This window comes from Dipodomys ordii, unplaced genomic scaffold, assembly GCF_000151885.1.
Source record: "Dipodomys ordii isolate 6190 unplaced genomic scaffold, Dord_2.0 Scaffold8, whole genome shotgun sequence".
NCBI classification, from domain to species: Eukaryota; Metazoa; Chordata; class Mammalia; order Rodentia; family Heteromyidae; genus Dipodomys; species Dipodomys ordii.
The window spans coordinates 34,042,551-34,061,672 of NW_012267224.1; the positions used below are offsets into that span (position 1 = coordinate 34,042,551).

General features: G+C 33.0%; 1 protein-coding gene across 5 annotated transcripts in view; it reads right to left on the bottom strand.

Annotated features, from left to right (window-relative positions):
• Epha5 (EPH receptor A5) overlaps nt 1–19,122 on the bottom strand; it is a 303,516-nt gene that overhangs the window by 56,152 nt on the left and 228,242 nt on the right. For 3 of the 5 annotated variants that reach the window (XM_013008943.1, XM_013008945.1, XM_013008948.1), the window contains 2 exons: nt 18,353–18,512; nt 14,214–14,319 (listed from right to left, as the gene is read on the bottom strand). In XM_013008943.1, the coding sequence (XP_012864397.1) occupies nt 14,214–14,319; nt 18,353–18,512 (266 nt within the window). The remainder of the gene's footprint in view (nt 1–14,213; nt 14,320–18,352; nt 18,513–19,122) is intronic. The other 2 variants (XM_013008946.1, XM_013008944.1) reach the window with 1 other exon arrangement.

A 19,122-nucleotide genomic window follows, 5' to 3' on the forward strand; every position in this document is an offset into this window, starting at 1 on the left:
GGCTCAAGTTGTAGAGCACTTGCCAGAAGCACAGAATATTAGGGACAGTACCCATACCCTGTTCAAACCCTAGGACTAACACACACACAAACACACCACAACCCTGACATAATTGTCTCAATGAAAAGATACTAAGATAATATCAATTAAAATATTTGTGGGTACAAATAAGTAAAAGTCATAGACAATTATATAATTTCTGATTTCCTTAGTTTCATCCACATGACTAAATTAGTTTTCTATAATTGAATCATGTCTACCAGCACTAAACACATAAGTGAATAAATCAAATGAGCTAGGATTTAAATTTAATTATTTCACTTCTAAATAATAAAAGTAATTGTGGACATATAATAAACATAATAAAATCCAAAGGTAGTGTGCATTTTCTCACTAGCCTGTAAGAACTGAATATTGTAAGGATAATTTCAAAGCCAAATGATACAGTTGCTATCAATCCATTAAAATTCTAGTAAGTACATTTTGTTTCCTGTTAGTATTTGTTTGCAATCTTAACATCGCATTTTCAGTATGGTATTCAAAATATGGCATTTCAGAATCATAGACAATGAAATTTGTATAATGTGCAGTATACATTATACAGATATGTAACATATACTCATTATTTATACATATAATTTTATATAAATGTATGTATATATAGTTATTCACATAAATGAATGTATTTATATTAAATATTTGTATTTAGGACAACATGTAATTCCCAACTATTCACCTGGTCAAGTACTAGAAAATATTTTAGTACAGTTTTAAACATAATATGCTATTGGTACAAGTGAGATATGTTTGTATAATGGCAGTGATAGCTCAGAGACAGTATAGAAGGACTATGTAGACACTGAGTCAAAATATGCTAGAGCTAGACACCTGTAAGAGTTCCAGACAGAGTGATAAAAATGATGAATATTTACATAACTCTGTGGGAAGCATTAGTGTAAATTCTGAACCCCACAGAATTCATTTAATGCTATGCTAAATTAAACACTACTAAAATGTAACAAAAATGGATTGTTGAAATAATATGTTTTTATTATATTAAATACTAAGTTCCCACTAGGTTTAATAGGATAAAGAGCCTATTAGACACCACTAAAAATAGATAATAGAGTTAAAGACCATAATTTTGCTTATATTACAATGGACATATTAAGCCTAAGAACTACAATTATAAAAGTAGAACATTCTTGTCCTCCCATTAAATTAGCAAAGATGGACTGGATTGTGAGATACCAGAAAATTTCATGGTCTATTGGGAATGCCAATTGGTACAACGATTTAGAAAGGTCATTTGTCAAAATCGATCAACAATTTAAAAACTACTCATATGCAATGACCCTTACTTTGAATTATCTGAATGTGTTCTAAGGACACTAAAGAAAGAACTAGTGAATCCGAATTATATGCTCCTTCAAAACAGCCACAGAAAACCAGAGGGAGAAGAGGGTCAAACATTTTGAACTATTAGACCTTAGAATATCAAACAGGCAGTAAATTTTTGCTTTTAAAACCCTGGAAATTCACTGAGGTGTGATCAGGTGGATATGAATTGCAGTAAAGCTTCCAAGCTCAAGGTCTTTGGGGACAAGATTGTGTCAGGACATGACTAACCTATCAGAGGATACGTGCCTTCAGGAGTTCCTAGCCAAGTGGCTATCAGGAACTCCTGCCACTTTGGATACCATTGAAGTGAGTCGCTTTCCACTGCTGTGGACTTTGTGTTGCTCTTCCACTTTGGTGCTGGCCTCATCACAGACTCATAGCAATGGAGGCAGTGAATCATCAACTGGAACCCCAGAAAACACAAAGAAAATAAATCTTTCCAATTTCAAGTTGTTTTCCTCATATCAGGTAAATAATGTTATAATATTGAGTTAAGCCTAAAGAGACCTAACTTAAATTATGATATATAATTTATATATTATGTGTATATATTATATGCATAACATATATACATAATATATATGTATAATATATTATACATATAATATGTATAATATATTATACATATAATATATACATATAATATACATATGTTATATATAACATAAACACATACATATGTCATATATAACATATGTATATTATATTCTGTATGTGATATGTAATCAATAATTACGTCTGATGTTATATGTTTGATTAATTTACTTTTAGTGTTTTCTTTTGGATATTTTTGCTGATTTAATTAAAAATTTAAATACAAATATATGAGCTAGAAAAAATTAAGGTAATCAACTTAATCATTCTAATTTTGTAAAATATAATGTTACAAGAAGACTGGATATATGAAGTGAGAACAGCAAGATGACTTGGTGATATCAGAAAGCCAATATAGTCATTTAAGGCTTTAAACTTTAACCTTCCCTTCAGAAATATGTTGGGACCTAGGCCAAATCAGACCAGAGGCAGTATTCAAATGCAAACTGAATATTGTATTTGAAGTCAACAGAAAACTGTGAATGGACAGAGAATTGATAAGCTCTAATTCAAGACAAATAGTATACTGAGATGATCCTGTGATGAACTTTTAAGCTGGGGATGGCAGAACAGGATTTATAAATCTAGTTTTCAGGCTAATTATAATCACACATTTAAGAATCTAGAAAGATTTCTGTTTTGTTTTTTGGGAGTAAAGTTTATAAAATTCAAGATTTGAAGCCAGGCGCCGGTGGCTCATGCCTCTAATCCTAGCTACTCAGGAGGCTAAAATCTGAGGATTGCAGTTCGAAGCCAGCCAGGACAAGAAAGTCTGTGAAACTCTTATCTCCAATAAACTGCCAGAAAACCGGAAGTGGCACTGTAGTTCAAGTGGCAGAGCGCTAGTTTTGAGCTGAAGAGCAGAGGGTCAGTGCTAAGGCCCAGAGTTCAAGTCCCATGACCAACAAAAAAATAAAAATAAAAATAAAGATTTGAGCAGAAATACACTGGGTAATAGAAGACATTTACTATATAGTAGCTATTTTCCTACTTATGCTGGACAAAGGAGGGTTGGAATACTTAACTGAAAATTGTTTGGACTCCAGGAAAGGGCAGCTTTACACTAGCCTAATAATTTCCAAATTGCTAGATAACTGGTCACTTGAGCTGACCACTAGATGTATATTTAAAGCAAGTGGAATAGAAAAAAAAATTATGAAAAAAGTGAGATATTGATCACAAAATAAATCACTAAAAGGTTCCTATTATAAAAATGCAGCATTACAAATGCACAAATTGGCTTACCATATTAGTAGTTTAAAAATTTCCAAGGAATTATGTTCACCATCTCCTATATGTAAATACTGGTTTCAGTGTGACATACCCGATTAAGAACAAACTGAGAATTTGTGAAAAAAATTCAAGCTTGTCTAAAGAGGATTAAAAAAAATACTTGTCATAGGAAAGCACTTGAGTGCATCTGATATTCGTTCATATTTTAAAAACTTGTTTGTTCAACTCTTTGTAATATAATTTTCATGCTATGATTACATATTTGTATTTATAACACTTGTCCATATTTTGAAACCTGTAGCTATCAATTTTAGAGTAAAATTACCAGAAAATTATTAAATATTAAAAAACTAGATATTTAAAAATTCTTAAATGTTAATGTCATTTATCATTTATTAATTAGTAATCAATGTTTATGACTGCATGGTATTACTTTAATTACTTCATTTGAATCTCACTTCAGAAAAATGTTGGTAAGTTCTGTAAAACTTATACAAATGGAATGAACTTTAACCTAAGCTTATTAAATTTGCTTCTTAAATCAAAGGAAATGTGCACATTAGTGTTAGAGTAGCACAAAGATTCCTGTGAACAGGCTGTTGCTTCCCTGAGTTGTATTTCACTCTGCACTTACTTCTAGGCTGGGCCTTGACCTGAGTGATTCCATTTTATAAAAGCAGTTTTATCCACTTGGAGTATAAATCCTGAAGTAAAAAAAAATCTACAAACCCTTCTTTTTGTAAATAAACAACTATCACCTAGCCATCATAAATCAAGAGGAGCAGACTGATAAATAATTTACTTGTGCAAATAAAAGGTTACCCCCTATGAACTTACAAGATAGAACCAGAAGCACATGATCACATGGATTTATAAAATCATAAAAGAAAAGCCAGGCCCATGAGTTTACTGAATACTCTATACCAAAGAATCATACAAACCTTTCACCTGGATCATATACTGAGAGGAATACCAATACGGAAGATGATGCTCACTCCTATAATCCTAGTCAAGAGACTGAGATCTTAGTTTCACAGTTTGAATCCAGTCTGGGTAAAAAAGTCTGAATGAATTGCAAAAAGCTGGGAATGGATCTGTGGCTTAAGTGGCAGAGTGCTAGCATTGAGCACAAAATCTCAAGGACAGTGCCCAGGCACAGAGTTCAAGCCTCAGGACTGGCAAAAAAAAAAAAAAAAGGAAAACTTGGGTGTGTGAATGTCCCCTGGTCCATCAGTTTATTTAGTGTATGAATTCAATGCTCAACAGCTGAAAAGTTCTCTACTCTGTCTCTAGGACTCAGTATGATCTAATTCTACCCACTGCTGGATAATCCTGCCCACTTAAATTCCCATCTTTTTGTACCTGGTAAGCTTGAATGAGTCTATACCATGAATCAGCTTGCACCTCAACCTAGCTCTGTACTAGAATAGCTCTGTGAATGGGTTTGTGTGTGTGTGTGTGTGTGTGTGTGCCTAATCATCTACAGCGATTGTCTTTACTTCTACATCAGCTCTCTGACCTTGTTTTAATGTGGCCTCTTGAACTCTTTCAAAATCCATGGTTCCTTTGACCATTTCTTAGCTATTCTGTAGTATACACATATGTGTATTTGTGTGATATATTTACACACACCATGTGATATAGATATATATGTATATTTGTGTTATGTGAAATAGATAAATAACAATAGATAGGTGATAGATATTTAATCATTTCAATCACCATAAAGGAATTTCTGAATGCAAGTGCTCATGGGTACCAACTGAAATTAGTAGTACTTGATGAATAAGTAAAGTCAATAAAATTAACATAGGTTTTAAATTTATTGTTAGTCAATAAATTCTGACATGAAAAGATTTAAGTGAGTACATCTATCTTTCCAGTATAACAAGCTCACAAAAATTCTACAACATCAGAAGCATGAAGTACACTTTGAGGAAGGCAGTAAATGATCCATCTGGAGGTATACTGAAAGATCCTAAATTTCTGAAAATAGTCTCAGAAAATCAAGAAAATGTTTCCATATTAATTGTTCTTAACCTATCAACCTGATGATTCTTTGCCTTCTGGGATGGAAACGAGTGGATAATGGAGGTAAGACAAACCCTAACAAGAAAACCTCAAACCAAATCAAACAAAAGAAAATAAATAATAAAATGTATTTGTTTCCTTACAACTTTCTATGGTTCCAGTGTACTGAATTAAAAAAAAAATTGTGTATGCCGGATGCCAGTGGCTCACACCGTAATCCTAGGAACTCATGAGGCTGAGATCTGAGGATTGCTGTTTAAAACCTCAAAGCCAGCCCAGACAAGAACATCTATGAGACTCTTATCTCCAATAGTCCACCAGAAAACCGGAAGTGCTGCTGTGGCTCAAGTGGTACAGTGCTAGCCTTGAGCTGAAGAACTGAGGGACAGCACCCAGGCCGAGTTCAAGACCTACCACCCACCAAAAAAAAAAAAAAAATGTACATTGTAGACTTTTGAAATCTTAAAAATTTCATTAAAAAACCACTAACAACAACAACAACAAAAATACCTTTCTGCCTGTGGAGACACTGTCACTCTCAGTAGCTGTCAAAGGATTCACCTCTGAAACATGATTCCACTATGCAAATTTTCCAGTGAAATCCTAGTTGATTTGCATAATAGGGAGCATATTGTTTTAATCATTTTGGGTCCAGGCTTCAGGCACTAGTCTTCCAGAATTATTCAAATTATCCAATTCTGTACCATTTGTCCTCCTTTATCTCCCTTTTCCCTTAGGATTATCAGTGAAAGCTCTAGCCTACATTTCCCCTCACTGTGTCTTTGGCTTCCTGTTTCTTGTAGTATTCCTTCTTGCCCTGCCTGGCATGCTATGCTTCTGTTTCAAAGATCTCAAGTGGTAATTAATTTTGTCTTTCTTAGCCTCTCTGTGTTTCCTTTTCTGACCATATCTGAATGACCACCTAAAAGAATGCAGAACACAACAAAGATTATCATTAATACATGTATTACAAGACCAAAACACAAATGGGAAGAAAAGATAACAGGTGATTAGCAGATACAATACCATTGAAGTAACTCCACCCTGATAACTAGAACCAAGTGAAGTTTTTCTACAACACCTTGCTGTGTATACTTAAAGTATTAGTGGTTTCAAGAGAATAGAATGTTGTGCATAAACTATTAAACGCAAATTGGGGGCATAGGATGTAATGCATAAGATCAGTTAACTGTGAGATTCAAATATAACAGTAAACTATAGAAAAGCAAAAAGGTAACAATAAAGACAAGAAGAAAATTAGAATATAGTATGCTTGGTAGCACTAAAACTGTCAGAGCCTTGGGTGCAACTAAAGTCAGTCCTTCCACATAGCATAGCAAAGATTTTGGCTATTGGAGACTGAGTTGCCAAACTATTAGAAACATTTATTTGTTTCTAGGTTCATGCAAGGCCATTTGGAGCACATACCTTGAACAAATATGTCTTAGAGTTGGTTTTTAAAATCAAACAGAAGTCTAAATTCTGTTCCTCAGCAATAATCTAGTAGATAAGGGAAGAATAAGAGCCACTTTTTTCTTGTAAAAATGTTCTGCCTTTTGTCATCACACTGCTATTGATTTTCATCTTGGTGCTGGGTAACCAGTTCCTCTGAGAGCCTGTGTGATTATGGCCTCCAAGAGAAATGGAAAAATTCCCAGAAACCTAGCAAGGCCTTCTGCCAGAACCCAGTATCTTCTGGCACTTTGGCCTCCTCTCTTTTTCAAATGGGGCTCAAATTTATTTAGAAATGGAGCTATGGGCAAATGAAGTTTTGGACAGAAAGTGTATTTTGTTCTCATAGGGTTTAAGCTTTTGATTTTTCTTTTACTTTGTATGGTTTAATAGAAAGTGTCTTTTTTAAATTCTCTACTAAAATAATTAATATTGTTGCAAGTCAATGAGATACTGATTGCCTATTGTCTCCAGTAGCATAGAGTTGTTGTTTGATGGAAACATATGCCTCTGCATAAGATCCTGAGAGGCATAGAGATGCTTACAAGTTGTATCTATGAGAAACTGCAGGTGGGGTCTTTAATAGTGCTGAGCAGTTAAGGCAGTAACCCACAAAGGTTAGGTTTCTTAGGATGCTTTATATCCCACTGTGGGCAATTAGTTGCTACACTGCTCTTTGTCTTCCTGGAATTACTTTGCCCAGATACCCATTTGTCATTCATTAATAAATTATGACCTGCACTCTAATTATTTTTGATTTAGAGCCTTTGAAGAAAAATGCATGCAATCATGAGGAAATAGATTGGATAACAACTCTCAGATATTAAATCAATATACTTGTCTGGATTTATTACAGTTTATAAAGTCACATTTATTGTTAATTTATCAAACATTGATACAGTTTTTGTTTCATTTGGTTTCTATACAGCATCTCATTACACAGCCTGAGCTGGCCACCACAAACTCAAAATCTGCCTGTCTCAGCCTCCAGAATGTTGTGATTACAGGTGTGTGCCAAGATATCCACCTGAAATTTACTTTTCAAAAACTCTTTCAAAAATGAATGCATATGTGATTATAAATATTTGTAGACCATTATTTTGAAATAATAGTGATGAATTAAAATGTTCTCATATCATGAATTAGATAAACCAAATATTTTGGTGTGTTGCTTCTACACTGAAGATAATAAAGAGAGTGATGCAAATGTTTCTAACGTTGTTATTTTAAAAAGTGATGCTTGGTACGAGTATGCCCAATGTAATGTTAGTATCAGCAGGTACTGTAAAATACCTGGCAATATAAACTCAGAAAAGTTTCAGGATGTTATATAATATTTCTTGAAATCACTCATGGATTTTGTCACAGAATCAAAAATTGTATTATTTAGGAAGAAAAACAGTTATGGGATGGCTATTCTATTATGTTTATGTAAAAGTCATTACCATAACTCTAATTTATCATCATCATGGACACAAATACTCAAATGGAGATTATCCACAGTTCATCTATGAGTCATATTTTAAATTATGTTATGTGGTAGTAACATGGAATTATTAATCCCCTGAGTAAGTTGCTGGTAGACAGAAGATAGAAGATACAGGGTGCCCTATTATTAATGCTATAAACTGTAATATTAATTAAATGACAGATCCTGAATATACTGTTCCAAGACTTCTGTGGAAGGAGAGAATGCTTTGGCTATAATGATTGGGAAGGCTTTATGAAGAATTAATGGTGTGGGTCTTGATATATGGCAAACAAGGTGAAGGGATACTCTCTTTTTTGATTCTTAGATTACTTGGCATTTTGTAGAACTGTCCCTCATTTCACTTGTCTCCATGAGTTCTTGGCCACAGTATTGTAAAGCAATCTCTCCACTCTATTCTTAGTTAAATGATCAGTGCTATGTTGAGTGTTTTACTCTGTGGAGATGGTTCGACATTTTCTGTCAGATCTCACATCCCATTAGTTCAGAAAGTGAATGGTAAGGACCCTGAAGTTCAAGCTCAATTTAAAAACAAAGTGATCATTTCCCCTTCAATGATTCAAAGATTGCATCCTGCTTTGCAACCTCATGGATCACTCCTTTTTAAATCTCTTTTCTAGGTCTCCCTCCTCCACTGCACCATTTAATGTCAGGCTTTTGCTGAGCTCTTCGCAATAACTTTGGTTTTTAGCACCTTTCAATACTAGCTTGTGCCAGAGCTTCCTTGAGTCATGAATCTCACATGGCAAACCATATCATTTTAACACCTTGATCTATCTCTGTGTGAATGTTGTATTTATTTTCTTAATCTCCCGAAACTTTTCAGCTACAGAATTTATCATTTTCTTTTGGACTGAAACATTTGCAACTGAATAGATCAAAGTTAAAGAAAAACATGGCGATAATGCCGAAAATGTAGCTTCAAGAGTCTTGAACATTAGGTTCACCCAGGTCCTTGAACAGTCATTTAACGGTCAGTGGAAGCTTATACATATTGTGGGTGTTTAAGCTACATACAGAGAAGGATAGATATATTAAATTACTTAAGAGGGACTTTTAAGATACAGAGAAAATAAGCAGCTTTCATAGAATAAAGAATGGTCATGAATGGTCATGGTAACTTTTGGTATGTGTGATTTTAGAATAAATACAATTTACCAGGTACAGTGATGGGGAGAGAAGATTTTTTCATTAACGTTAGTGCCAAGACTTCACGGATATAAATTTCTAAATGGTATTTTACTCATATTGCTGATGTCTCATAGTTTAAGTTGTTAATATCTTTGTTTATAGCAGTAGAAAATCAGAAATACATATAAAAGTTAAATGATTACCTCTGTTGTGGAAAGCCCAGGTCTTGAAGGACTCTATTGTCTATATTATTTTAATTTTTTCCCTGGGTAAAGTAATGTGAGTAGGAGCAGAGATGAACATGCTTTTCCTATCATCTTGTATCTTGTAGTAGACAGACCAGAAGTGAACAGAATTCTCAGTTTTAACAAAAGATTTCTTGTGTGCCAAAGAAGAAATTACAGGTCATCAGTTTATTACTCTTAATTCAAAGGATGAAACTGGGCAAAGACTTGACACATATAAGAAAGACACTGAGAAATTCTTGAGAAAGGAAGTATTTAGGTAAAATGAAGAGTAAGGATAAATAATGGATGGAGAGACCACCAAGAAAATAATTTTATCAGCTATAAGAAGTTAGGCACTCATATTTATAATCCTAGCTGCTCAGAAGGCTTGTGACCAGAGGAAAGAAGTTTGAAGCCATTCCAGGCAGAGAAATCTGAGAGGTTTTTATCCCAAATTAACAGAAAAATACTTCACTGTAGAATTAGCTCAAGTGGGAGAGTTCTAGTCATGAGTGAAAAAGCCCACTGAAAATATAAATCCCTTAATTCAAGCCCCAGATCTAGTGTGTATCTGGGTATGCATGCCTGTGTATGCACAAACACATGTGTGTGTACACACACACACACGCACATACACAAAAAACCACACACACACAAAACTAGACATAGAGGTAGTACTGAGACATGATATTGTGGTAAACTATTTTATACAAAATCCTTCAGAAGCATTCTAGTAGTAGGTCATATTTAGCTGATGGTAACAATGTATTACTCATTTTTGTGAGTATCATTGTCCTGTTATTTCATTATTCCAAACATTTCTTCTATAGGTTTTAGAATAAATCATACACTTTAAAAATACTTTAAGTAACTACCTTTTTGGTTTTGTTTTTAATCAGAAGCATAGAGAATTCTGGCATTTGTTTAAATTCAACAGTCACATTCAAAATACCTGTATATAACTTGGCTTCAAGTGAGGTGGCAAAATTTTTCTGTCTCTGGAATTTTAGTCTACAAGCATTTCTTTTTCTTAAGTACAAATTGTGTCAAACCTAAATAAAGAACTCAGTGAACTAGACTATCATTTTAGTCCAAATGAAAATGAAACTGATTTTATTTATCCTGTGAAACATTTCTCTTCATTTTTCTTTTAATTTTGATATATGAAATACTGTATATGTATCTTTCCATTAAAATGAAGCAAAAACATTTTGAGGGAAGGACAGTCTTCTAAATTTTTCCTAGAACATACTTTGATACTGAGAATAAGTGCTCAATAAATCTTTGGAATGGATACTTGTGGAAGAACAAGTTATTTATAATATGTTATACTGTAGAAGACCTAAAAACCATTACAAAACATTGTAAAAAAATTCTTAGTGTTATTTTCAGGTAATAACAACAACAGTCAAATCCCTAAGGCAATGCTTTATGTAAAGCTATTTGTTTCTCTGTCTTTTTGACATGATCTATTTATGGTATTTCTTATAGGTAAGTCTCTAAACATTGTATTCTTTGGGTTCTGAATAATTCTTTCCCTTGGGAAACAGATATCTTAAAAGGAATCAGTCCCATTTGTTTAATAGAAGGCAGAGAAAAACAGGATTTAGCAGTTGTATCTAGGCAAAATTTGAACAGGACTAAGATTATCTTTTGCTTAGATTATGTTCTTTTTTCAGGGATTAAATCATTTTTCTGATTTATTTTAACATTTCATGAACATTATAATGCAAATATTACATTTAAATAGACTTAAAACATCATTTCTTGATGCCAAGTATAAAAATTTCTACATTTTTAGAAGCTCTTCTATCTGTTTTTGTTGTTGTTTTTGTGTTCAACTGCAAGTGGAATAGAGGGTGTAATGCATAAGTATCATATTCCTCTATGTGTGCACATTGAATAAAAGTCAAGCTCTGACATCTTTTGAGATGCAATTGAAACCAAGAACATATGATAAATAGTCAAAGTATTGAAAAAGCTATTTAATCTCATGAAATCTAGAATGCAAATGATTTAAAGAAGAAATCACTTCTACAATGCTACTTGCTTGTACTTTCTGTACCAATAAACCTTATTAATTAGAGATTCTTGTTAAGCTGAGAGTAGAGGAGACAAATTTTAGGGTTAATATACCTATCCTTCCTGTTGTTCTTGTGTTATTGTTGGTCATGAAATGGCCTGGGTTCTCTCCCTGAGCATTTTTCTCTATGTAAGTGCTCTAACACTTTGAGCCACAGCCCACTTCTGCTTTTCTGTAGTTAACTGGAGAAGAGTCTCACTGAGTTTTTGCCCTGGGTGGCTTCAAATCAAGATCCTCAGATCTTAGCTTCCTGAGGAGCTAGGATTATAGGTGTGAGACTGAAAAGTGAAAAAAAGGGAAGCATTTAAAGAATCAACTTAATTAAAGGAAAGGAAAAGAAGTAGAAAGGATACAGTGAAAATTTTTTTCCCACATTTAATTGGAAGAGTCCAATGATGACAATCTGATTTAAAAGAACTAACTGATTAAAAATACATATCAATAATATATAGTACATATAAGGAAGATTTAAGAGGTAACAAATTAGGATATAAAAAATGTTCATTTTTTTAAACCAATAAGAGAAAGATTGAGAAACTGTGCAAAATAGGAGAGCTGAGGGAATGGCAATTGTTTGTATTTTATAATTAAAAAATATTGAGAAAGACAATAGTAATAGACCAAGTTGTGAACTGGTTGCTTACCTAGTTTCTAGTTATATAGCTTTAAAGGACACAGCACCACTTCTGGTTTTCTAGTAGTTTATTGGAGATAAGAGTTTCACAGACTTTTCTGCCGTGGCTGGCTTTGAACCCTGATCCTCAGATCTCAGCCTCCTCAGTAGCTAGCTAGGATTACAGGCGGGAGCCACCGGTACCTGGATAATTTTTCTTTTGAGTGTTATAACTATTATAACTGACTTAAATCTAGACAACATAGTTACTATAGAGAGCGTAGGATTAAAATGCAAACAAAAAGGTGAAGTTCAATTGCCTTTAAATGAGGTAGGATTAAATATTTCAAGAATTGTGCAATATAATACACACACACACACACACACACACACACACACACACACATATCCATGAATAATCTAATCCAATAGCCAAAGATATTTTTTTCTGTAAAATCCAACAATGAACTTTCAACAACATACAGTAATGAAAGTTTCATTTAAGAGTTTGATAAGTTTTGGTGAAAGTTTACATCCTTCCAACTGAATAGATTTTATGACATGACCTGTGAGAGAAACCTATCTTCTGGAAAGAAAGGGAACTACTTGGACCTTGTCCCTTTCTGACATCAGAAAGAAATTATAAGTAGACAAGAGATATCAAGCACCCTAGGAGTGTCAGCTCCACTGTCTTCAATGGTCCCTAATTGATCATGAACTGTCATCCAGTTAAAAGTCCTAAAGATACATAACTACTGTCCTAATATTGCAAGAAAACTATAGATTGCAACATGGATTCTTCAGAAAACTTTAAATTCTTCTAACTGTGGAAGAACCAGAAGAAATGAATCTTTATATAGAAAAAGAAAGGATGTTTTAATAGACTAGCAATATTTTCTGAAAATAAACTATTGCCATGTAACTTAAAGATACAGATAGGGACTTAAAGATACAGATAGAGAACACAGCTACTATACTTTCAAAAGTACCTAGTTTATCTAGCTATGAGTTGAATAATTGATAAAGCACCAACATTAACTGAGTAAAGCATTACCAAAATAAAAAGGAATGAATTGACTATCTAATTTGTATTTTGGTTCTTACAGTATATTTGAACAGGCTGAAGAATTTTATCTGCAATGGTCAGAACACCACAATTAAATTCAATGAGCAACTCACATTACTGAATCTCCCTGTATAAAAATATGGAAATATAAATTTACATTTGCTATAGAATAGAGCATAATTTACTCACTAGTATTTTAGGAAACAATCATGTTCAATGAATTGTCAGCAAACATATCTACTAAGTTTCCTATTAGAGTTACAGTTCTTATTTTCAAAATGAAAAATATAGTTGTGCAATGCATAGAGTCACATACTACAGCATTCAGTGAAATACAATTTAAATCACCATACTCCATGGTTGATATATTCATTTTGATACCATGTAGGAGCTAAAAAATATAATAAAAGCAGTCATTCAAAAAAATTCTCATTTTTCAAAATGTTATTTGTCCAAATGACTGCTTACTATAATGATCATTTCTATATCTCAAACTCTTCTAAGCACAGAAGTCTTCCTAAACCCTAATCAAAATTATCACAGACAAGTTTACAACTTTCTAGAGAGAAGATTATCAGTACTTAAATTAAACTATATTATAAGAGAAAAATGAGTATATTAGTAACAGAATAAACAAGAGGAGGTTAACACTATTCTTGTGAAGTTTTCTTTTATGAAGGGTAGGTACCTGAAAGACAGAAATTGTGTGCTTATAAATTAGCACTAGCACGGACAAAAAAAAACTTAAGAAGCCCATGATACAATGACATTTTCTGCTGATAAAACGCTTGCCTGATTTGTTTTGGGATTTGCTGAACAGCACAATAGTTTATATTAAGGAAAGCACGAGATCAGCTATAGAAGTTGAGAAACACACTTTCCCAAACTCTTACCTTCCACTAAGGAGGAAACCAATAACCACTGCCAGAAGAATGACTCCCACTGTCACAGACACAGCAATGATTGGAATCTGGCCTTGATCACTCGATGCTGCAACTGCTGATGGGAGACATTGAAAATGGAGGTATGATTAAAGGGATTCAATGTATTCAAATAACAGCTTCTTAGTGGTTGGAAATGTACTCATGGCTTAAGCAATTCACCCACTTGGCTAAAGCTTCCTCCACAAAAATCTCTTCTCAGATGTGTGTAATTGAAAAGGCATCTTTAGACGGAGAAAATATTTACTCTCCAAATAGAAATTTGAAGTCGGCTCTAAGTCACCGATTATTTCCTTGTCATCATAAAATATGAATGTATATTGTTTGCATAGCATTTATCCAGGTGCCTAAGGTTTGAAAGGTAAAATGGAACAATCTCATTGATTTCAAACAGCATAAGCAGGATAAAGCGGTGTTCAGTGCATGTGCCTGGACATTTTTTAGAGTATGCTGGGTGTTTTCTAAAAAAACTATAATCAGATCAATTCAGAAAAGATTTTTCCCATAGACATAAATTTTAAATTAATATGACTAGGTACTCATTGAAGTTATAGATAATACCCCTCCTATATAACTAAAAGCCCTAACAATAAGTAGGTAATAATCGGTAAGTATGCTTTATAAGTAGGATCACTGTTTGAAAATGTCAAAGCATAAATTTCAAACATTGAAAAACCTGTGTAAAAAGTGAGACTCAATTATAACTCTTTCATAAAACATGGTATGTTTAGATAAAGTATTTTCTACTTTAAAAATACAAGGCTATTTTATAGAAATATGGATGTGGTTAGGTAAATAAGCAAATTAATTTTTCTTTTGTGTTGCTAAAAGTTAAAATGCTCGACAAGAAATGTATTTATTTCCTTACTCGTGTAACTGTAACCCCTCTGTTCAGCATCTTTACAATAACACAAAATTTAAAAAAAAAAGTTGTCAGGATTGACTCAGTAAAACAGTATGGCTCCTGGTGAAAAGCCTAATTGTTTTGATGATTTCAGAGTATCACTGTCTCTCCTGTACCTTAGAAAATTTTAAATCACTAAAACTAAGTTTTGATGTTTGATAAGTTTCTGTCTTTCCCACTATTTACTAGATTTATAGGCCAACTTTTAGATTTCACATTTTCTCTTAATTCTTGTTGCCTCACCTTTGAACCTCTCTATCCAAAATAGACTAGATTCCTTTTTAATCACTTTCTTTCCTGATCTACATGCATATCAATCATTACTGACCACCTCTTGAGACTCAAATATTATCAACAACTTGTTAGAATAAAACTATTATTTACAATAGGTCTGGGTTCTGTTCTTACTTTCTGTTTTAGGGAAATGGTTGAAAAAAAAATGCAATTCCAAGGTTTTAGGCTTTGAAATTCACTGACAATGAGGTCTTAGATAAGGGATGTGTTGTGCATTACAAATGAAATAAGAAAATCTATTCAGTATTTGGTTCCATAGTATCCAAATGCAATATTATTTTAAATAGGTGCAACTACTGCTTGAATGTCTTTGATTATTTCATTAATTTTCAAACTAATTCCACCCCATAATGAATTTTTCTCACTTTTTGAGTGTATCAATTTAATACCCCTACCTATATTTTCTAAATGCCTTCCTTAATAAGAAAGTGTTTAAGGAGGATTCTGTGATTAACTATACCAGCACAGCCTTGTTTTGCTTTCTGTTAACTCCATTGTTACATCTTTTTCCTCCCAGGTTTCACTTCTTCTAAGATCTTCCTCAAGAAGGAATTTGTTCCATTGTAGGCTACCTTGAAAGGATCTCTCCTTGGGGAAGAAATACTTTTTTTTGTTGTTTGTTTCTGATTCTGGAGCTTGAGCTTTAAGCCCTGAAAACACTATACCACCTGAGCCACCAGGTTTTTTAAAATTATTTTTCAGATTGTTTCTAGTTTTTTTTTTTAATGGTTTGGGACAAGAATCCTCTTACCTAGTATCTCCTAAACAAATGAGAAAATTGGCCAATATTACTCAACCAGTTGGTTGATTGAGATTTGGTGGTCTCACTAACTTTTTACCCAGGATGGCCTCAAATTTTCATATTTGGGTTTATGCTTCTGGTGTAGCTTGGATTATAGGTGAGAGAGACAATTCCCAACAATGAATACATTTTTATATCTAAATATAATAATAATCTTCAATCCAAATTTGGAGAAGGGTCCAATATTTATTTGCTAGAATATAGCTAAGAAAATTTTCCATTTCCTTAAAACAAATTTCCCTGCTTATTATATCCACATTAGAGATAGCAACTATAAAATATTTAACATATGTTTCAACTACTAACAGCTGTGAATAATTAGCAGATATAGTCTTCCAACTGTATCTCTTGTTTTGTTTAGACTGTTTGCCTAGAGAAAGAAGGGACTGCAAATGTGAATAACTTGAGTCACTATAACTAAGGAGATTTATTTTAATATATAGACAATACTGAAATAAAAATTAAATAATACACAAAATAATGATTCTACAATGATTTTTGAAACAAGAATTTCATCATTCAGAATTAAAGAAACTATGTTCGAAGTTTTGGAAGGGTATTTATCTTTGATATTTATATTGATTTGTCCAGAGCCTAGCAAAGACTTAGGCAAGAACAACAACACAAAGATGCTTATATATTTTTGTTGAATTATATCCAGAAAAGATTCTATTGATTTTTGTATTTTCTAAGACACTGAAAAGGTAATCATTTGAGACCCTCATGTTAGTGGTTTAAATAGAGTTCATACATGGAATGTTCCTTTTCATAGAAAAATAATATTTCATTACTTTTTACAATGACCACTTATCTGTATGAAATCCAGTGGGGTAACACTTGAGAAGTGATTAAAAATACTTACAGACAATTGAATTAATTAAAAACATCTTGATTTTCTGAATTTCTATATAAGTTTATAAAACATATTTATTGGTAATTTAGGGACTAGACTCACACTTTTGTTGTTTTCCAACAAAGAAATATGCATTTCATCTTATGGTTTTTGTAAAGCAATGGCTTTTTAATTTTTTTTTCTGCTACCAAGTTTTGAGCTCAGGGCCTCATACTCTCATTTAGCTTTCTTGCTCGTGTATGACACTCTACCACTTGAACCATGCATCTTTTTGTTACGTTTTTGGATATGTGGAGAAGGTGTCTCAGACACACTCCCAGTAGACTTCAAACTGATTCTCCAGGTCTTATTCTTCCTGCAGCAAGAATTACAGGCATAAGCCTCCTAGGGTATCATTCGTATGTCAGCTTGTTTTCAATGCATACCTATTCATATCTATTTCACTTTTCAGAAGGTCATTATGGTCTTCTAAACTTTCCATTAAAGTATTAATTAACTATAAGACATGTTAGTAATATAATTATTTCATTGAAGTTAGAGAAAGTAGTGAAAACTTAGGAAATGTCTATTTCACCTTTTGGAAAGTAGTTACTGTTTTTTAATCTTCTTTTCAATGTATTAATTAAATATAGGACAAGTTAGTTATCTAATTATTTCATTGACGTTAGAGAAAGAAGTTTAATACAATTTTATAGGCAAATGAAGATACCAAAATGGTGTTTCAGAAAGATTTCTAGATTTTCCACTTTGTGTTACTGCCAGAGATTTAAATATTTTCCTATTCAAGAAATCAGATTAGTTCTGAGAGCACTATTTTCTTCCTCAATTCAGTGCTAAAGAAAATTCCCTGTGGAATTTTCCTAGAAAGACTAAAACAGCATAGTTCAATGAAACAGGTAAAAAAAAAAGAAAAAGAAAAAGAAAAGTGAATGGCAATAATTCAATAAAGTAGGGGAGCAGGGGAAACAAAGTCTTTAAAAGCAAGATTTAAACATTTCTTAATGATCTCCTGGGGTAGCATCTCCCAGCAGACTAGATGCAAGGAAGAGCTGGACAGAAATGTTAACCCACCGCTGGACCTTAATAGCATGACAGATTTTCCTACCTGAAGGGGTCATGCCTGGTAGAGAGGGAAGGCGAGTAAAACTGACAGAATGCCCAGAGAGGTTATTGATCCACTGACTCTTTCCTGGTAACAATTACAGAGACACCAGTTGACAGTAATTAAAATGACTTACACACTGGGATGGTTTCAAACTCAAATCGTCGACTGAAGACACCATAGCCTGCTGCTGTACGTGCTCGAATTTGGAAGACATACACTGAACCTGGTTTCAAGCCCTCGGCCGTAATAGTTGTCTCTTTGGATTTGATAATTGTGTAGCTCGTTTCTTGGTCCTTGGATTGCACATGTAATACAATTATATATAAGAAAAGGAAAGCAGTCAGCATATGAATTAAAAATGACAGCAAAAACTTAGATCACAAATTGAACTAGAAACCAATGCATGCTATTATTATAAACACACTTGAAAAGAATCCTATTAACTCTGTATGTGATAATATATTTATATCTCAAGGTTCAGGGCAACATGTTTTCTGTCCATTAATCACTTTTTCCTTTGGCAAAAATAAATTTGTGAAACTTTTATAATAAGAGATTTATTATTTTACAGACTTATTTTATTTCATTTTTGCTATGTTGTACAATGGGGTTTCAAATCAATGTATCAGTTTCTGAGCTATTGTATTTTTGTGCTCATTTTCTCAGAAATAGTCCATTGGAAAATGTCTAGGATACTGTATTCATAGAGAATGTCAACAATATCTCACATACAGCCAGATATTCTACATCTGTAAATCTTTAGTGAATTATGTTCTTATTTATATTTATAATTTCGGAGACAAAATTAGTACTTCATTTGAAAATTCTAATTTCCTTTTACCACATATAGATAGGAAGCAATAAGGAAACATGCCAAATGAATGATATACATTTTTCTTGAAA